The sequence below is a fragment of the Notolepis coatsorum genome (genome assembly GCF_963971535.1).
Source record: "Notolepis coatsorum genome assembly, chromosome: 3".
Lineage (NCBI taxonomy): Eukaryota > Metazoa > Chordata > Actinopteri > Aulopiformes > Paralepididae > Notolepis > Notolepis coatsorum.
In genome coordinates this window covers 41,749,258-41,771,607 of record NC_140167.1, presented here as the reverse complement: position 1 = coordinate 41,771,607, position 22,350 = coordinate 41,749,258, and the positions used below count along the sequence as shown (strand labels likewise).

Below are 22,350 nucleotides of genomic sequence, written 5' to 3'. Positions count from 1 at the left end.
TCAGTCGTCCCTACCGGTGGGGTATGTGTCCTGCTCCTACTGGCCTGTCTGTTCAGCGGGGAGGGGATCTGGGGGAGATAGCGTGAACCTCTGCGCGCATTACATTCCCCCAGTGAAACTCCTCGCTGTCAGGTGAAAAGAAGTCGCTGGCGACTCCACATGTATCGGAGCATGTGGTAGTTCTACAGCCTCCCCAGGCCGACAGTGGGGCAATGCGTGCAACGAACAGGAAGGGAATTGGCATAACGACTAAAATTGGGATGGGTGAAAAATACAGAAAGCCCAAAAATAAATAGAATAAAAAAAAGAAAAGTTGGGCTGAACAAGAGAAGACTCTTCCAACAACAATGCATGAAACACAGTGAAATTGCCCATATGAGCTCATCTGGTCGGGATCAGTGCTGTGAAATACGTACAAGCTAACAGTCTCATTTATAGAGCATAAAATGTGAACCACACAGAGCTTAAAGGTACCTTGCTTGAAGAAATATATTTTGTTGCCGTTTTCTCTTATCCTCCATGTTTAAACAAGGTTACCTCTCACGTCCGTTTTCTCTTATCCTCCATATTTAAACAAGGCAGAGTTACCTCTCACGTCCACAGGGTGGCGATCTTCCATAGTGCAGTACAAACATTTTCGATGTCATAGGAAGTGTAGGAAGTACCTTGTTGTTGACATTGTCTCCGCTCACGGCGATGGGGTACATGACAAACCTGCCCCCGTTGTTGTCACTGGGCGCACATTGGGCGATGTTGTCTGGGTCATGCTCTGCTCCAAAGTTATGACCCAGCTCATGGGTGGTCACCAAGTCTGCCTCCTGATGGTGTACACACGCACACACACCAAATCAGCAATGATACACACACACGCATGTCTGATCTATCAATCCATATGTAATAATAATTGTACTATTATCAGGGTCGTCTTAGCCCGAAACTGCGATCGTTACCAAAAGCATGTTTTAGGTCCGGTAAAATACGACACTGTGATCGGTACAAAAGCATGTTTTAGGTTAAAAAAATACCAGCAGGTTACCTAAAATAGACCTTACCTCAGGCTGCGGTTACACTATGGCCAGTTTTCGTTTCGTTTTCAGGGTCAGTTTCGCTTTTCAGAACGCAACGTAATGGCAGGCAAGTTAGACATCGTTTTTGCCTCCTGAGCACAGTGATGTATATACATGTAGTACAATGCCAAAGCAGTAGGTGGCGATGTAGTTCAAACATGAAGGCCATTTTCAACCAATCAGAAAAGTTGAATGTGCCAATACACTTCCTGCTAAAAATCAACAATCCACCATCTTTAAATGCCTCGCGTGAGCCATTTAGCCAACGTAGCATTTATTTTTCAGCAAAGAAAGTGCAATAAAAGTGCAATAAACAAAACGGATACATTCACTGTGTGTTCTGCCTCTCATTTGTTGATGAAACAAAACTAACCAACACAATTGACCACCAAGAGCGGAGTTTAGTCTCACGAAAAGATCGTCGCCGATTTTGTTAGCTTACGTGCTAACGCAGACCTGGGCATTGTACGGCCCGCGGGATGATTCTGACCGGCCCGCGAAAGATTACATGATAATATATATATATATATTTTTTTTAAATAAAAAAAATATTTTCTTTTATATATATATATGGAGTAGACAGTTTTCGATTATGGGATGTTGATCTAGATGAACCATTTCCAGGTTGTATAATACTATATACGTCCAAATAACGTTGTTTATTGAGTTAGGGCGAGCGATTGATTATCCAGTGTGTTGAGATGGAGTCCGGCTAACGATCGCGAGTGCCCGGACGAAATATGGATGAGCACTTCCTGTTTGGCGCGTCACTTACTGTTGGCCGATCTGCCGATCGGCCACCAGATGGCGCTCTTGAACCGTTAGAGAGTTGAGTGGAGATCAGCAGTATATCTCAGGCCCCCGGAGGAGAAATATGATTTCGATCAGATTTTTGAAATATTGATATCAAAGACGTGTTACGGCGTCTTCGGCAGAATGAGCATGGCGAGCAAAGACAAGTTACGGCGTTCCCAGCGATTAAAGTGTTAATGTTTCACATTTTGTTTATCATTTTGGAAATAAATTCTATTTGAATAAATTATATTTTTGAAAGCTAACCTCACCTTTTAATTGCCAAATAATAACATACACTCTTACCAGGGGCCAAAACAATGCCATTTACTGCTTTTTATATAGAAATAAAATGTATATTATGCATAATTGAGTTTGGAATTTTGGCCCGGCCCTCCAACATATTTTCAGTTGCTCATTCGGCCCCCTGGGAAAAATAATTGCCCACCCCTGTGCTAACGTGATTGGGATATGCCATTATAACAGTATAGCATTGTGGCTAGCAGCTTGGTAACGTTAATGCTAGCAGAATGAATGGATGTACACTTTATTTAACAGATTGCAGAATGGGTACAATACAATACGGCTCAATACAAACAATTGTTAAGGGAATGCAGACTGTTGTAGCTTGGACTGGGCTCCTTATAACAATAACTTGACAACACATAGTAGCCGCAGCTACTTGGGACAGCTCTGCTGTAAACACTGGAAATAACCGTGCAGGTCTCTACTGCACATGGGCATTGGGCAGAACGGCTCCGTATCCGGCTCGCGCAGATTACATGGCACCATTGTCGGCGAGTTTTGGCGAGTATCCAAAACGGAAACAAATTTTCAGCGTTGCCAGTAGGACAACGCGTTTTCCTGCCAAAACGGCGTTTCTTTTTAACTTGGACAGCAAACGTAATTGTTACAAAGGGTCAGATTAAACCGAATATATGTATTTATTGATTGATATATATTGCATAATATTTGTATATCGTTTGATATCCCTTGTGTATTCTTTGTACATATACACGGAATATCCCTTTAACCTACTACAGACCATAATATTTCGTTCTCTTATTGGATGGCGTGCCACCAGCGCCAGTGTCTTACCCCCAGAGTCGAGTTCAAAGCTACCGTCAGGACATGTCTGTACATGCCCGGTTCTGCCCAGGACTACGAGACAGAGGTGGGGCTGGTACTAGTTTGTTCGCCCAACATATAAATATGGCGCAGGTGAATACAGAAGTAGTTCAGTCCGCAGTCCGTTCAGTTCAGTCTTAGTAACAAGTGAAGCCTCACCCACTATGCAACGTGCGGTGAAGTAGGGCTCGTATTGCCCCAAGATAGAGTCTTGTTTATCCTAATACGTTTGTTCAACGTATCGTTCGCTCCTTACTAGTAAAAGCCTTCATCACGAGTCAAAGACCAAGTGAAGTGAGCAATTGTGTGTCTAAATAGAGCACTTATAGCCGCGTGCGAATAGGATAGTAGAGTGTCGGAGCTTGGTTGAATAACGTCAAGTTCGACTTAGTTGGTGTGAAGTACCGCGCACCGGAGGATCTACACCGGTGAATGCATAGCCCCTTTCCGACTGGATTATTATTATTGCTTTGGACCAAGCTGTTGGAGCGGATAAGAATCGTCTACACCCACTGCTGTGGGACCTGCCCGTGAGGAGCATCATTCGAGCCCGTCTCTATTGGAGAGGCTGACCGGCTTCCACCTGTGCTGCGCGCACACTGGGATTACAGCTGCCTTTCGTCTGCCGAGCAGGGAGTAATATACCGCCTCCCATAGCAGGAGCCTATATTGAGTCCCCGCTGACCCAGGCTTTGCATTCGAACATTTGCTCCCCCTGCTGGCTTACAACCGGTAGGAACCCCCCTACCAGTATCCCCTAGATATAATTCCTAATATTCAAGTTGTATTATTATCTCATGCGTAATATGAGAATGGACATTCATTATTGATTTGCCTACGCACATTCCTTTGCCTTACAAGTGCATTCAATTAAAGTATATTATGTATTCTTGCTGCTAATAAATACTTAAAGACAACTTTGTGTAGAACCGATTCATTGTGGGGAAGTGTTCTCATCATATACTCGTGTACGGTATGGCCAGTATAATGTACATAAGACGGTAGTGGTTTAATGATACCATACTTGATTAATACAGTCAGGGAATTGTACCCCTCAGTTACAATTGGTTCTTCGAGCCGGAGATAAGAATTAGCGTAATATTAATATAATATTAATATTGACATGGCCGATGATGAACACTCCACAAACGGTTCTCCTAAGCTAGATCGCCCAGAGCGCAGACGGCAGCCACCTCTTCACCTAGAGGACTACGTTGTCAGTCCAATACCTAGCTTTAAAAGGAAGTTAAATACGGATAAAGTAACTAAAGCGGATAGTAAAATTATGTCCAACCCTACCGACCAGGCTACCCCGCCAGTAGAGACCCTAGTGGGTTCTAACGTAACTGACCAAGCTCACGGGGGGGACCAGGAGGGACATGACATGACTTTACCCCCAGACAACGCCAACGGGACAGTCCCCGGAGAGCTCCAGGATAAAGAAAGCCCTCCCGGGACGGAACCCGACCCACCACAAGAAGAGACGCGCACCCAGGAGATGGATCTCCTCGGTACGCGACAGGAGAACGGATCTCCAACGAGTACTGCCGGGAGCCGATCGCCTCGACCGGCGTCTTCCCCCAGCGAGGCGGACAAGATGCTGGCACAGGCACTCATCGCCACCCTGGCAGCCTCTACCGAACGCGATCGACTTCAGGGTGAACGCGATCGACTCCAAGCGCAACAGACGAGCGAGCGCGAACAAGCTGCAGACAAACGAGAGCGCCTTCACGCGCAACTCCAAGCGCAAGCCCTCCGTGAACGCGAACATTCTGCAACCAAGCGAGAGCGCTTCCAGGCGCAACAAAGGAGTGAAGACGACCGCATAAGACTGGAGACCAGACGCCTTCAGACGGAAGAGAACATTGAGAGAAGCCGCGCCGATGCACAGTGCGCCGCCGCCAATGCACAGCGCGACGCCGCCCATGCCAGCGCCAATGCGCAGCGCGCCGCCGCCAATGCCCAGTGCGAAGCAGTGCGCGAAGCCGCCCATGCCCAGCGCGAGGCAGAGCGCGACCGGCTGCAGGCGCAGCTGATGGACAAATTGATCACCATGGCGACACCCCCTCTCTCCGCACGGAGCTCCCGGAGATCGTCACAACAAGGGTCTACGACACATTCCCCTACCCGACCCAGCGACCCCGGACCCCGCCAACAGGAGGATCCTGTCCACGTCTCCGAACCCCCTCCCCGGCCGGTCCATACGAGACCCAGCAACCGGGAAGAACCGGACCACGCCGAGAGACTGAACAGAAGACTCCAGGTCCTAGCAGAGGAAGAGGAGGAGGAAGAGGAGGAATGTCAAGCCGACCAGCAGCAACGTACTCTGGACCAGGAGGCCCAGTACAGCCCAGAAGTCAGCCCCGAGGCCCTGCGCTACAAACCCCCGACTCAACTCACGGGTGAGTTTGACGCACTGCCAGCCCCGAGGAACAGCACCTGGGTACCCGACCTTCGGTACCCACCAAGTACCAGCCCAAGACGACACGCACGGGGAGACTCGCCCAGGAGGCCTCTCCCCCAACGCTCACCGATGTGCCAGTCATCCATGGCATCGTACTTTGGCACACCGACGTTCCCGGACTTCACACACGAGAACAGAGCACAGTACACAGAGCTACGAATGTGCTTAGAGACTATGCTGTCCGACGTACCAGATGAACCGTACAAGTATGCTATCCTACTCAAGCACCTGAAGGTGCCCAGAGCGCACAATATAGCGCTGGCATATTCCAGCTCTACTACCCCATACACCGCGGCTCTAGTAGCCCTCGACCAACGTTATGGACGCATATGGGACTACGTGATACAGGAGATAAGAGACATTGACCGTCTCCCCCCAGCCAGAGACAACAGAGCATTAGATGACCTCTCTATCAAGGTACAGTCCCTGGTAGGGATGCTGGGGTCCCAAAAGGAAAAGGGGATCTATGAACTGTACGCTAACTCTAATGTAGAGAGGATACTAGAAAAGCTCCCTCCCGCCCGACAAGAGCGCTTCAGGCGGCAGAGAGACTACCGCGACCCCAACGGCCCAGAGGCATCCCTCCTTGACCTATCTGAGTTCCTCGCCAGGGAGGTCAGTAGCCTACGACTCGACACGTTCGTATGGAGTGGACCAAGCCCAAGACTCGGACCTCGGGGATCAACGGATAACCGCCGGTTGGTGACCGTTATGCACCAAGCCGAATCAGTACCGCAGCACAAGAACCACCACACCCCCTCGACGAAAGAGGACCAGTGGAAGATTGAGTGCCAGTACTGTGAGGGAGAACATCGGCTGTACCAATGCGACACTTTCGCGAAGCTGACCACGGACGAGGTGAGTCAGTGGATCAAGGACCACCGCCGCTGCTTCCGCTGCGCGCGCAGCCACCTAGCAGCTGAGTGCCGCTTGAAGAAGAAGTGCAGCAGGTGCGGTGGCACCCACTTGGAGGTCCTGCATGACATCAACAGGCGTCAGCCAGGACAACAGAGTGGGCCCGTCGCGGTAATGTACCATGCCGAGGCGGTGGCACCAGCACCAAAGTTCCACCAGACCGCTCCCTGGTGTCCCGACTGCTACAGCAGACACTGGGAGTCACGGTGCGACTCGCACCATATAGATTATATGTCACCACCAACAGGAGTGCTCCACATTGACCAGCATAGCGGGACCCCCCGAGTGCTCCTCAAAGTGGTCAGAGTGCTCCTGAGCTACGAGGACAAGGTCCTGGACACTTACGCCGTCCTGGACGATGGGTCTGAAAAGACTCTCCTCCTCGCTTCCGCAGCAGCCCAGTTGGGCCTGCGGGGTGTCAAAGATACCATGACCATACGCACCATCAGAAGGGACCAGAAGACCATAAAAGGTGAAAAGGTCTCCTTCAAGATAGCAGCGGTGGACCAGCCCGAGAAGCAGTATAGTATAACCAACGTCTTCACCAGCTACGACATAGGCTTGTCTCAGTACACCTACCCCATCCCACAGCTGATGGCCAAGTATGTGCACCTACGTCAACTACCTATACCGCTTATCGACGGCGCCACACCGACCCTGCTCATCGGCTCCGACCACGCGGACCTCATTCTCCCAATTGAGGCGGCCCACATCGGACCCAAAGGATGCCCAGTCGCGGTTCAGACCCGACTGGGATGGACGCTCCAGGGCCCCCTCTACGGACTTGACAGTCAACCCACGTCTACACGCTGCCTACACACAAAGGCGAGCGACACCGGCCACTCCCTCGTACAGCAGAGGCTATTGACATTAAGCGAGAGGCCCGTGAGAGAACCGTGGGCACCAGAGGGAGTTCGGAACTCCACCCCCCTCAGCTGCGCTTCAGACGTAGCTGACCTCGAACCCAGCACCCCAAGCGACTCCTTGACGGGGCGGCCGGGACCGGCCCCTCCTCAGACGGGGTACAGAGCAAACAAGAGAAACAGACGGAGGAGGAGGAGGCACAGCCAAGCACAGATCAAAGCAGTCTCAGGCCCGCTTCCTCCTAAGCCCCCCTTCATCCCGTCCAGTCGTCATGACCATAGACCAGTCACTACCCCGAGCTGCGTGGCCGGCCGGCCGCGTAAGCAAAGTGACCACTGGTGCCGACGGAAAGGTCAGAGCGGCAGAATTGCTCGTCCAAGGGCGGACCTACAACCGACCCGTGGCGAGGCTGATAGAGTCGCCAAGGCTCCCCGACTCGCTTAATGACAACCATGACCCCTGACTTTGTGAACTGCCTACCCTCACAACGGACATTGAGTAGTGGACAGTGCGGTTAATCTGTCTCTGCTTAGCTAATTAGGTGGGACTAATTAGGAGGCGGCTGTTACAAAGGGTCAGATTAAACCGAATATATGTATTTATTGATTGATATATATTGCATAATATTTGTATATCGTTTGATATCCCTTGTGTATTCTTTGTACATATACACGGAATATCCCTTTAACCTACTACAGACCATAATATTTCGTTCTCTTATTGGATGGCGTGCCACCAGCGCCAGTGTCTTACCCCCAGAGTCGAGTTCAAAGCTACCGTCAGGACATGTCTGTACATGCCCGGTTCTGCCCAGGACTACGAGACAGAGGTGGGGCTGGTACTAGTTTGTTCACCCAACATATAAATATGGCGCAGGTGAATACAGAAGTAGTTCAGTCCGCAGTCCGTTCAGTTCAGTCTTAGTAACAAGTGAAGCCTCACCCACTATGCAACGTGCAGTGAAGTAGGGCTCGTATTGCCCCAAGATAGAGTCTTGTTTATCCTAATACGTTTGTTCAACGTATCGTTCGCTCCTTACTAGTAAAAGCCTTCATCACGAGTCAAAGACCAAGTGAAGTGAGCAATTGTGTGTCTAAATAGAGCACTTATAGCCGCGTGCGAATAGGATAGTAGAGTGTCGGAGCTTGGTTGAATAACGTCAAGTTCGACTTAGTTGGTGTGAAGTACCGCGCACCGGAGGATCTACACCGGTGAATGCATAGCCCCTTTCCGACTGGATTATTATTATTGCTTTGGACCAAGCTGTTGGAGCGGATAAGAATCGTCTACACCCACTGCTGTGGGACCTGCCCGTGAGGAGCATCATTCGAGCCCGTCTCTATTGGAGAGGCTGACCGGCTTCCACCTGTGCTGCGCGCACACTGGGATTACAGCTGCCTTTCGTCTGCCGAGCAGGGAGTAATATACCGCCTCCCATAGCAGGAGCCTATATTGAGTCCCCGCTGACCCAGGCTTTGCATTCGAACATTTGCTCCCCCTGCTGGCTTACAACCGGTAGGAACCCCCCTACCAGTATCCCCTAGATATAATTCCTAATATTCAAGTTGTATTATTATCTCATGCGTAATATGAGAATGGACATTCATTATTGATTTGCCTACGCACATTCCTTTGCCTTACAAGTGCATTCAATTAAAGTATATTATGTATTCTTGCTGCTAATAAATACTTAAAGACAACTTTGTGTAGAACCGATTCATTGTGGGGAAGTGTTCTCATCATATACTCGTGTACGGTATGGCCAGTATAATGTACATAAGACGGTAGTGGTTTAATGATACCATACTTGATTAATACAGTCAGGGAATTGTACCCCTCAGTTACAGTAATCATTCAGCAACAAAAACGTTGCTGTATTCCCCAGTGTAACCATGGCCCCAGTCAGAAGGTACTCTAAAATGAATAAATCCCAGTCGTCCCATGGCGATCGCAATTACTCGTGTATATTGGGCATGGCTATGATACGGGAAAGAATAGGTCTGAGGCACCAAATCTCCGACCGATTGCTATGTCCTGATCCACTCCGATGCGGAAGCAGGCGGAGGTAACTCAGTACTGGAAGACAACTGATATCCCCAGTTCAAAAGGTAGGTGATACTGCCACCTGGCGGGATTCGATCGCCATTGCAATTCCAACGTAGGCAGCTGTGCCAGGGAGACACAGGCAGCTCCGAGTGAGTGTTTAGAACAGGGATCAAAGGAAAAAGATCAAAGGATCCAAAAACGAGTATACTAGTTTTTGGCGCTCAAGCATTGGATATGACAACTGGATAGTTGTCATATAGCACTTCACAGCAGCACTTTCCTTCTATGATATAAAAACATATGCTGTTGAAGGAACTAATTTGAAAGCCATCACATATACTTGTCTGAAAGGTTTGCATTAGTCAGTTATAAAACACATGCTAGTGTTGCCGGTTAAGTGTTGTGTTCCATAATGTATGTGTTACGTTAGAATGAAATATGGTCTGTGCATTTGTGACGTAATCAATTAGGTGATCTATGGCAGAGCGCTTCTGGTATTGCTGCACGATATGGATGAAATATCATATTGCGATATTATAAAATATTAAATTATAAATAAATATATAATTAAAAAGTGGATTCATAATATTAGAAAGAATGGTGTTTTTTTGTGACATTCTTTTAAAAAAGGATTAAAATTATGTGATTTTTGCGTGTCTGTACAAAACAAAGATATTTTCTTAAATCATTCAGTGCCGGGGCTTAATCCGTGAGATGGCGCTAGTACGCCACCGCTGTAAGTCAATGGGGCACTGCGAGATTTGCGAGTGCTTAAAATATATCTTAAATTATAGCTATGGGTCTAATACACCTGTCGATTATCAGTGAGTTGCTTCCAGTCAACATGTACAAAACGGATTCGCGGTAGAAAGAAATATCAGATCAACGCCAGATTGGATATATAGAGTCCTTACCTGGTCTCTGATGTAATGCAAAAACTTTATTAAAGGTCAACCTCCACGTTGTATTTTTGTTCAATAAACAACGTGGACTAGGCCAACAGTGACTTTCATGAAGAATTGGAAAAAAAAGTATTGAAATTGACCCAGTTTTAGCGTTTTTATCAAAACATTTTGTCTGCCCAACACAATCACCACGCACGTGCATATTTTAATCAATGGTTCATAACGTGCGCGTGTAATGTCGTCACAACAGGTGTTGGTCACCAGGGGGCTCTGTGAGTCACAGGCAGTAGCAAGGAGGCGGAGAATTATTTCCGGCGTTGGGTGCATGATGCGCATGCGCTGTGATCACACCAGGCAGCCAACGCCGGAAATAATGCCGTTTTGAGCAGTTTATAAAAAATATTTAAAATGTTTATTAGCAACGCAGAGCTTTCAAACCATCCCGTATCTCTGTCCGAAACCCTCGTGCAACTGTGAGTACATTTGAAATGTCTCTGTGATACTTGTATAACGAACGGTTCGGCCAGAACCAGTCCTTCATGGTAAATCTAGGTTGGTTTCCTATTAAGGAGCAAGTGACTGTGGATTCACTCGGTGCATCAGTCACGAAAGGGGCTATGATGAGCTTGGCAAGCCAGAGTAAAACACAGTTTTCATTCAATCAATAACAACATTAACCAGACTCTCGTTGTGTCTATTATGCTAACGCTAACGTTACCTCATTGTGTCTATTCTACAAGCTTTAACGTTACCTAGCCTCTCGTGTCTATCTGCTAACGTTAGCATTAGGCTAACTAACGTTACCACTCGTCCCTAACCCCAACAACAAGCGTAACTAATCAGCTATCTTTTTGTCAGACTAAACTCTCCGCTCGGTGGCAAATTGTGTTGATGTCGGTTTTGTTTCATCAATAAATGAGGCAGAATACACAGTGACTGTATCCTTTTTTATTGCACTTGTTTCGTGCTGCAAACATACATAAGACATCCTACGCGAGACATTAAAGATGGCGGCGTTCTGTTTTCGTTCAGACTCTCCAGACAGTCTCTCTTCTGACCAATCAGTGGTCTGCAGTTTTTCACGTGACATTTCTGGAGCTCTCATGCTGATCACCAGCAGCCCCGCCTCCCCACACGGAGACAAACTGAGTACTTTATTTTAGTGGAAAAGCAACATTAGATTCGGCTCATTAATATGCACCTGTGTCCTGTTGTGACGTCGGCGTTTGATAAGCTTTTTTGATTCGCGCGTGCATGTTATTCGTGCGTGGACTTTTTTAACTCTTTCAGAGTGGCATTTCCGGTGTCAAATGGAAAAAAATAAATAATGAAATTATATACCAATGATGTAAACTACCCATAATTGATCAGTAGGGTTTAAGCTGGAGGTTGGCCTTTAAACGATTAAAACCTGAGTTTTCTCGTGATTGGCGCTGAACGGTTGGCGAGTTAAGCTGACTTTTCTTGTGACTGGCGCAGAATGAGTTAATGCAACAAGATTTCCATTGTACTGAATCGAAATGGTAATTTTGCCAGATATTGTAGCCTTCTGCAATTTGGATAATGCAGGTCATATTCAGATTTTGATTACTACATTTAAAAAATAATTGCAGAAGTAGCTTATATATAGATATAGATATACAAGATATAGATAGGGGGAGTAGTGGGTCATGTACACAGGGTTCCCACAGACATTGCAAAATGAAATTTAAGGAATTAAGTACTTTTCTAAGCACTATTTTCCATTTTAAAAGGGCATTTAAAAGGATACAATTCACTTTTAAATGCAGTTTTTTATTGAAAAGAAAATCGGATCCAATATTTATGGCTTAAAAGCTATTTCCGGCGGCCGGGTAGCGCAGCGGACTAAGCGTCTGTCTACCACCACAGAGACAGTGGGATCGAATCCGGCTGTGGTGCCTCCGGGTCGGCCGACCGTCCATACTAACACAATTGGCAGTGTTAGCGGGTGGGAAACCCGGCGAGGGTGGGTCCTGGTCCAGGGGAGGAAATTAGGCCATTTGACTCGCCAAATGCGAGTATTATTTATGTTTGGCGAGTGATTCATGAAGAGCACTCGCCACACTGGCGAGTAGTAAACAAAACCAAAAAAATCATTCTGCAATCTGCTGATTCGCCGAACTCTGACTCCCCCTTATGATTCCTCCCATTTGCGCCTCATAATAATCCATAACCAATGAACATCATCGTTGCGCTCTAAGCTCCTCCAATGAACACTCGTTTTCTAGAAGATGCCGCCCATCTAGGGGAAGTGGACAGATCACTGCGTGCGGACCTACAGACTCCTGTCACCGGCTTGACAACGTAGACAAAAACACATCAGTGGATGAAAATAATTGCATGTAGAGTCGTCGCTTTCGGATATAAGTGCGATCTGTCTGACATGGGGGCGAACAACAGCACGCGACTTGTCTCCTTCGAGTCGGATGAGAATGACAAGTGGGCGTGAGGCTAACGATTCCACTCACTCAAGTGCATTAGCCGGCTAGCTACCTAGCATGTAACAAGCTACCATAACGCGCGTTCAACATAGTGGACTATACTGAGCGGCTTTGCTTAAATGCAGCCGAGTGACATTTTATTATTACCGGGTTTCCCCCCATATCACCACTCGCCCATATACCCTTCACAACGGTGATGTTGTCATACTTGTCATTCAGAATACACCTGCTGAACCCCTAGCGTTGACATGAGATCCGATTCCAATGTATTGTCATCATACAGCACAAGTACAGTACAACCAGAATACGTTTGGCATCCAACCAGATGCAAATGTAACAAGTCAAGTTCAAGTTTTATTTAGCTATTACATTACAGTGGTTCTTTCACTGCCCAGCCCAGTCCAGCCCAACCCAGTCCAACCTAGACCAGCCCAACTTTCCCTGCCCAACCCAGTCCAGCCCAGCATATTTCCCTGCCTTGCCCAGTTCAGCCCAACCCAGTCCAGAATAGTTCCCTTTTTCATGTTAATATGTGATATCCTAATATTTTGAAGAGTAGAGACGGTGTGATTAATATATGTTTTATGCTAATATTGTGAAGAGTAGAGACACTTATTAATGTTTTATGGTAATAAATATTTTAAAGAGTAGAGACACGGTGTGATTATTACTATGATTGAAAATCAATTTAGACGAAGACATACAAAGAAGTAATTATCACAATTAGCGATTTATTTATGGCTGGTAAAAAATCTGTTTGGCTGGTAAAAAAAATCACATACCAGTTGGCTGGTAAGCCAAAAAGTTAGTTTCCTCCCCTGTCCTGGTCGTTGTAAACAGCGACTCCTACAGTTCGGTCGGGGCGCCTGCACAGCAAGGGAAGGATCTAGGAGAGGTAGTGTGACCTTCCACACGTTACACTCTCCCAGTGAGAGTCCGCGCTGCCAGGTGAAAAGAAGCGGTGGGCTGGGTACACATGTGTCGGAGGAAGCATGTGATACTGTTAGTCTCCGCCCTCCTGGACCGACGGTAGGGGGTAGAGTGCGCAATGACCAGGAAGGGGATTGGGAATTGGCATAACGACTAACATTGGGATGGGAGATAAATCGGAAAAAGGAGGAAAAAGATAATAATAAAAAATAGCTATTTACAACAATTATTTACACTTTAGATAAAACAATTATATTTCTTGATTCAGAACTATTTTATCATGGATGAACAAAACATTCCATGTGAATGGTTGATTTGAATTTCAAGGACTTTTTAAGCGCCTTGTTTTTGAATTGCTGTTTTCAAGGAATTCCAGGCCTTGAAATTTCTTTGGTTTACAAAAATCAAGCACTTCAAGGACCTTGTGCGAACCCTGTATAAGATATAGATAGGGGGAGTAGTGGGTCATGTACAGTCAGCAGTACAAGGTTACAGTTATAACTGGGTAGTGGACAGCCTAAATAACTGGGAGGTAGACGGCCTGAGGCATGGGAGAGAAATGAGGCCAATGAGTTTGAAAGGATCTTCACCTACAAGAGAGGTCCTAAATAGTCTGCTTCTATTTTTAATCTATGTGGTACATCATCCTTTCAGGAAGTGAGTGATGCAGCATTTCTGCTTTGTCCTGAATGATTCCAGTAAGGTAGAACTGGAGGATAATGTGAAGGAAATGGAACATGCCTTTGTAAGAATGGTCTTCCCAAAGTTATTGGTGCTCGTCAGCCCAGTGTTGAGGTACACGGGGTTCCCCAAGGAAGCCGAAGGATAGTAAGCTGCAAAGAAAAGGAAAGATATCAGAATAAATATAAAAAACCTGTGAGCCAACAATATTACAAAAGAGATATTTGTACATTTGCTATGATCATCACTGATATAACAATGTTTATTTATATAAATAAATATAATAAATAATAAACATGATTCATAACATATGATGCTGCTATCTTGTTATCACATGAGAACATGTCCTTACGTTTGGGGCAGAGGCCCCCCAGGGCATTGGGTCTGGAGGGGGCTACGTAGGCCAAGCCCAGGGTCCCATCGTCAAAGTTCTGGTAGGTGAACAGGTGAGCCAGGCACACCAGTGATGCGTTGTCAGCCATGTCTGAGCCGAATTTCTGCCGGACAAAATAAATAGGCAACAGTTATCTATATTCATCACCTTTATTTATCCAGGTTAGTTCATATAAAAGACAGATCTGGTTACATTTTAGACACAAGTATATATATATATAATTATTATAAAAAAAATAATTGTCAATTTACTTCATTTGAATCACTTAAAAATGGCTAAATCTATTTTCTTAACCCCATTTCTGAACCATCCAGTCTCCAAAATGTAGGCCTACATATTGAGCAATGTTTTAGTTATGTGAAAAGACAATAGTATTGATTGCATGAAGGTTTGAAATGTAATTGTTAAGTGCATGTCACGGTCAAGCATTTCAAAATGGACGTCTCTTTCATATATATATATATATATATATATATATATATATATATTTTTTTTTTATAAATTTTTTTTTTTTTATAAATTTTTTTTCTCTCACTTTTTCTGTATTTTGCTCCCATCCCAATTTAGTAGTTATGCCAATTCCCTTCCTGGTCTGTTGCTCGCATTTTCCCACTGTCGGCCTAGGGAGGATGTAGAACTACCACATGCCTCCTCCGATACATGTGGAGTAAGCCAGCCGCTTCTTTTCACCTGACAGCGAGGACTCTCACTGGGGGAATGTAACGCGTGCGGAGGTTCGCGCTATTTCACCCCGATCCCCTCCCTGCTGAACAGGCGCCCCGACCGACCAGTAGGAACCGCAGTTTACAATGACCAGGACTCATACCCCGTAATGTACCTTATGTGTGACAAATAAAACAAAACTTGAACTTGAAACTAGATATCATCTCTCTCTCACCTCCAGGAGTTCCTTAACTATCCAGACTGTGTCTTTCCCTCTTGGGCTGTCCTTCATATTGTAGTGAGCCCAGGAGGGCGGTTTAGGTGTAGGGCCAGAACGTTGCCTTGGAGGTGGCGGAGGTGGCTTGGTAGGTTCCGTGTTGATGATGATCTGGGAATAAAAAATCAGGTAGGAGAAGTCAGCAAACTTGAGGTTGCTTCAATGTTTCAAGATTGGGGTTGGATTTCTACTCTGTCCAGCACCTAGTACTAACTGGCCTCGTGGACGTGCATGGTGGGATGGGAGTCCATTATAAAAATAATAGATTCGATTATTCCCGACTCCATACATTTTGGAATTGAGATTCAACTTTAAAAGCTGTGAAATCAACTCCTGAGTAGAATTGACTCCAGTGGACGTGGAATCAACTCCTGAGTAGAATTGACTCCAGTGGATGTGGAATCAACTCCTGAGTAGAATTGACTCCAGTGGATGTGAAATCAACTCCTGAGTAGAATTGACTCCAGTGGATGTGGAATCAACTCCTGAATAGAATTGACTCCAGTGGATATGGAATCAACTCCTGAGTAGAATTGACTCCAGTGGATGTGGAATCAACTCCTGAGTAGAATTGACTCCAGTGGATGTGGAATTAATTCTCGCAAATTGTTACACAAGTGAAAATCCACCAATGGTGAATAGGACACACTACAGGAACACAGTGAAGAGAGAAAATTCCTTCCTCCGTGCCACACAACTGACCCGTTGGAAACCCTGCGTGAGGGAAGCAACCGTTGTGATTGGAGGATCAAAAAAAGAGGGCAGGGTTTGAGATTGTTGTATTTATGAAGATATACAAGAAAATATACATTTTTAAATCTGGTCTGGAATCAACTCCATCGATTCCCAATATGTGGGATCAGAATAAGAATCCAAAAGTACTCGATTCAAACAGTCTTACAGCTTGCAATGAAAAGCCCCCGACAATGAGGCTGCTGTATGTCAGAGATATTAGCTCTCTACTAAACTAGAAGTGTCAAATAAAATATAAGAAAGCTTATTCTTCAGCAGCAGTACGACGGGCTATCATTGGACATTATTTTAATATACCAGATCCAAAAGCGCACATTTAAACAGCCACTCACACCCAGCGTAACGATTCTGGTAAGGTGCTGCTGGATATCAAGAGTCTTAAACACAAGGAGAAGATATCCGCACACTGATATCCCAAATGATATAATCATTATATACCGGTATATAAATTATAATAATAAATTAATTAAATTGAATCGCATGACCGAAAGCTCGGTTTGATAAAGTGGAATATAGCATTTTGCATTAACCCTTTCACTGCCGCACCCGCACTTCCAAGTGATAGTAAAGGGTTAACCTTCTGTAGTGTGGTAGTGAAAGGGTTAAGTGTGTGGATATTTTCTGCTTATATTAATAACACCAGTTCTAAAAGAATACCCTTCTATCCTAAATAGATATCCAGTCCAAAATGCAGGTCCCTCACAAACAGTATGTGACTGTAGGTGAATGGTAGGCTCTAGCAGGACTGTTGCACATGCAATAAAATTAACTATTTTCAGCTGTGCTTGCTCTCAATTTTTCCAAATAGAATTAGACTAAGCTTTGATTTCAAGAACAAATATGACAATAAAATAGCAAGAATACGACATTTTCTTTCTTCCTTGTTACCATTTGATAGCTTTAAAATGTTATATTGGACTTCCGGTATGCCAGCAGAGGGCACAGACGCATAAGAAGCCGAGCTCCCGGGCAAAGTGAATTTCAAACACTCAAGAATTCAAAGAAAACATTCAACCAAGACAGAAAGGTAGATGAGTGGGAGAAAGAAAGGGAAGAACCGAAAAAACATTAAATAATTCGGAAAACGAGACGACAAAAGAACCCGACTCTGAAGCTAACGCTCCCGCTAGCTTAAACAATCAGCAGCAGGCCGCCAGCGCGCAGTTAGGACACGAGCCGAGCATGGACCAGGTGGGCATAGTTGAAGCGATAAAATAACTGAAAACCGACTTAAAAGAAGAGCTCAGGAGAGTTAGCGAAGACATAAAGGAAAAGCTCGATACTATCGCATTTGAGATACAGAGCCTAAATCAACGAGTGGAAGAGGTGGAGAGCCGAGTGGACAAAATGGAGGACTGGATGGCGGAGATGTCGGACGCACTCAGAGCGAGTCTAGAGGAACACAGAGTCGCACAGTACAGGTTAGTTGACCTGGAATCCAGGGCGAGGAAAAACAACATCCGCATATTCGGGATGGAAGAGGGAAAAGAGGGGGACTCGGTTCCAAAGTTTATCGAACAGTTTCTCAAAAACGAGTTATCGCTCCCACCGGACATAGAATTCAAGCTGCAAGGGGCCCACCGTGCACAGGCCACGAGACCGCCAGAAGGCACCACGCCGAGACACATTATCGTTATCTTCCAGGAATACCTGACCAAGGAGCTGGTGTTGAGAGAAGCATGGAAGAAGGGAAAGATACAAATGGGCAACAAGACCATCTATATCGACCATGACTATGCACCTGAAGTCGCGAAGAAACGGAGGGAGTACAACTGTATAAAAAAAGAACTAAAGATAAAAGGAATCCACTTCCAGACTCCACACTACAGCATGAGGATCCATGCTTATTAATAAAATGAACCTATATCCAGTAGTCATTAGTTTAACCATTTATAATGTGGCAATAAAATAAAAAATTAAATGGCTATCCAGTTAGTTTTGGGCAGTATGGTTCTACTCTTGCAAGAGAGGTTAAAGCATAACAAGTTGCATAGAAGATGAAGGATAACAGCATACTGAAACTGAACAGCAGGGCGAACAAATCCCCCATAGGGGATTAACAACACATACTACTACTACTACTACTACTACTACTACTACTACTACTACTACTACTACTACTACTACTACTACTACTACTACTACTACTACTACTACTACTACTACTACTACTACTACTACTACTACTACTACTACTACTACTACTACTACTACTACTACTACTACTACTACTACTACTACTACTACTACTACTACTACTACTACTACTACTACTACTACTACTACTACCACTACCACTACTACTACTAATAACATTGCTTCATATATTTAATATATATTTAACTTTCCAGAGAAAAATTACACAATTAAGAAAACTGTAATTATGGGGATTGTTTTGGGCATTTTCCCCCTGTTGTTTGAATAGTCTACATCTGATAGAAGTCCCATCCCGACTGCATGCACGTCATTATGAAAATGCAACACACAGACACACACACCTGTTGGATCTGCACTCCGAAGCCTTTGAACTCATCGTCCCAGGTAGTATCCCTGTAGATGGCATCTACCCGATCGATCAGCTCAATCTAAAGGAGGGATAAACATCAAAGACAGGGCATCAGTAAACTTTAGGCCCCGTTTCCGCCCTATCTCTGTGGAAGGGAGTCATAACGTTAATTAAGTTTGGATCCGTTTGTCCATACAATAACCAAACCAAACAAACAATTTAAAAAGGAAAAACAACAACACCAACAACACAAAGTAACAATTTCACGTCTGATTCGGATTAAATCAAATGCACTGTAGGTGAGAATACACAGCCCTTGTGTGATGTTTTCCCACAGCACTGTAGGTGAGAATACACAGCCATTGTGTGATGTTTCCCCCACAGCACTGTAGGTGAGAATACACAGCCCTTGTGTGATGTTTCCCCACAGCACTGTAGGTGAGAATACACAGCCCTTGTGTGATGTTTCCCCCACAGCACTGTAGGTGAGAATACACAGCCCTTGTGTGATGTTCCCCACAGCACTGTAGGTGAGAATACACAGCCCTTGTGTGATGTTTCCCCCACAGCACTGTAGGTGAGAATACACAGCCCTTGTGTGATGTTTCCCCCACAGCACTGTAGGTGAGAATACACAGCCCTTGTGTGATGTTTCCCCCACAGCACTGTAGGTGAGAATACACAGCCCTTGTGTGATGTTTCCCCACAGCACTGTAGACTCCACCGTAAGCTATACTGTAAGTCACAAACTGTGACTGGACACTTACTCATGGGCCTGGTCTGGTCTACAAGATACACCACTAAGGTACCCCATGTACATGTCGAAATACTTCCCAAAAGGTCAGTGAATTCCATGACCACAACACCAGAGGGAGCTCCACAAATCATGTTCAACCCAGATTCGGCTCAAACAAGGGACTAAACACGTTTCCAAATTATGCCACAACAATGTGGAACGCCCTACCCACAGCCGTAAAATAATGTGAATCCATACCCTCCTTCAAAACCTCTCTCAAAGAGCACCTACGGGAGGCTGCTATTCTAAACTGGCCCCGGTAAATGTCCAACCACCCCCCCACCCACCCAACCCCCTCCAATGTACAGTTACTTGTCCCTCGAATGTATATATCTTCTTTTATGATCCGTCTCTTAAACAGTACTGTATATTTGTATATCTTGTATGTCATAAATGTCTGGATATAACAGTACTGTATATCTATGTCGTGTATGTCATAAATGTCATGATATATATCTGTATATCTGTATGTCATGTATGTCATAAATGTCATGATGAATTGAAAATGGGGGACCCTGATGTAAACAAGACGAAAGTCTTTCTCTGGTCTGCATTCCCTTAACAATTGTGTGTATTGAGCCGTACTGTATTGTACCCATTCTGCAATCTGTTAATAAAGTTTTCAATCAATCAATCAATCATTCACTGACGTTTAGTCAGGGACATTTTGTAGGGGCGTTTAGTCGGTGGGGATGTCCCAATCGGACTCAGAGCCAATTGCGGCATATTTAAATAGATCGGTACTATTGACTATATTAAGCCTGTTCTTTTTTTGTTGCAAGATAAATGAAAATGATAACAAAGCTGTCTTATCTATTAATAATTGATTAGGGCTAGAAGGTATACTGAATATGAAGCTATACAGTCATGGATCCATACAAATGGATTTTTACTATACCGTCATTTACAATATATAACGGAACGTAAACCAATCCCGGTCACCCTCTTTGTCTGGGAACGCCCAAACCCAAATGCGGCCACGCCCCATCTTGCGCGGCATTCTGGATCTTTACTCTCAGCCCAACCACATTTTGACGTCGAAAGGTAGGTGATATGAAATCATACTTATTTTAGAGTATATATATCAAATTTCATGAGTATTCATCTATATTTAGTCATCTAAAGACTACTAGATGTGAACGTTTGTACCACTGCGACGTTATAATTGTTCGAATGTGTTCGGGGCGAAGCTGTTTCCCAAGTAAAAGTAGCATCCTGTTCCTTAAACATTAACTCCCACTCGCCCCAAGATGAAGTCAGATTGTTTGGTTATGTTGCTAGCATATATAGCCAGTGTTTTGTCCGACGGAAATGTGTAAATACATTGTAATCTTAAGAAGAAGGAAGAAGAGATCTAAGTTTGTCTGAAGTGATGAACTGAGGTCGCGCGAAAATAATCGAAGGGAGAACAATTGTCGCGGGGAAAATAATGAACTGGTTTTCTCTCTCTCTCTCTCTCTCTCTCTCTCTCTCTCTCTCTCTCTCTCTCTCAATCTCTGTATATAAAAAAACATCTGAAGCATTGGCAGACAGAGTGACATAAAGTCCAGAGACAGCACAGCAGACAAGGTAGGTTTGTGTGTGCTTGTTTGTTTCTCTACAGGTGAATGGAGGTGTGTGTGTGTGTGAGGCTGCCATGCTGAACTGGGTGAAGGTAAGGTTTTGTGTGTGTGTGTTTGCATGTCTGGTAATATTTCAGCATAATCATTTTGGTTTCATGCTCATTCATATTCAAGTTCATTAACAATAGGCAAGATCTTCTTGATACCTTCCATTGTTCTTCATCTTTTCATCAGAATTTCACTCATATCCAACAAACCATAGCAATAAACTCCACTTACCTTTCTGTTGGACAACTAGCCATCAATTCAACATTAGCTTTAGAGGTCCTAAACTCTGGAACACTCTAAATTCATCATTGAGGTCAACAACCTCCTTATCCATATTAAAAAAACAATTCAAATCTAATTTAATTTCATCATAAATCACTCACATAAGTTCCCTCCTAGCACTGTTTTTTTTAAATAATGTGCTAAATAAATAAAATAAAATAAACTTCTCAGTCGTACAATAATAATAAAGTTCATATTATTTTACTTTCTTGTTTAAAATATTTTTGTGTGTTTGCAGAGCATGCCTAATATCCGGCAAATGCGGAAGAGATCAGGCCATCGCAGAGGTCAGAGCAGGCAGGTGGAGTGCGAGGCGGGCAGCCACGTTGTTCGAGGTCCCTAAGTCCAGCCTGATCGACCGACTCAGCGGAAAGGTGTCTCTGGCCTGCAACATCGGCCGAAGCACCTATCTTACCCCTGAAGATGAAAGTTCCCTGGTGGAGTACTGCTTGTACTCTGCCAGTTATGGGTTTTCGCTGACGAGGTCGCAGGTCCTGGCCCACGCCCTGGCCATCTATAACCTCCGCCACCCAGGGAACCTAAAAACATCCCTTGGCCAGGGGTGGTGGATTAATTTCAGGGAGAGGCAACACCATCGCCTCACGATCCGGATCCCGGACACCATTGACCGTGGGAGGGCAGCCTGCGCCAAGAGGGGGGCCATAGAAGAATACTTCAATAATAATAATAATAATGGATTCAATTTGTACCGCGCTCTCCATTCGTGAGAATCTCAGAGTGCTACAGGAGATATAGACAAAAGTTAAATGAATAAAACAATTTAAAATGAATAAAAACAATTAAAAGACTAACAA

At 44.9% G+C, this 22,350-nt stretch overlaps 1 protein-coding gene across 1 annotated transcript in view; it reads right to left on the bottom strand.

Moving 5' to 3' along the window:
* The window catches only part of adam17a (ADAM metallopeptidase domain 17a), a 99,995-nt gene that overhangs the window by 31,909 nt on the left and 45,736 nt on the right, over positions 1–22,350 (bottom strand). Inside the window, exons 7-11 of the mRNA XM_084309608.1 lie at positions 18,840–18,926; positions 15,547–15,699; positions 14,607–14,751; positions 14,315–14,406; positions 666–818 (exon numbers count right to left, since the gene is read on the bottom strand). Of these exons, the coding sequence (XP_084165734.1) occupies positions 666–818; positions 14,315–14,406; positions 14,607–14,751; positions 15,547–15,699; positions 18,840–18,926 (630 nt within the window). The remainder of the gene's footprint in view (positions 1–665; positions 819–14,314; positions 14,407–14,606; positions 14,752–15,546; positions 15,700–18,839; positions 18,927–22,350) is intronic.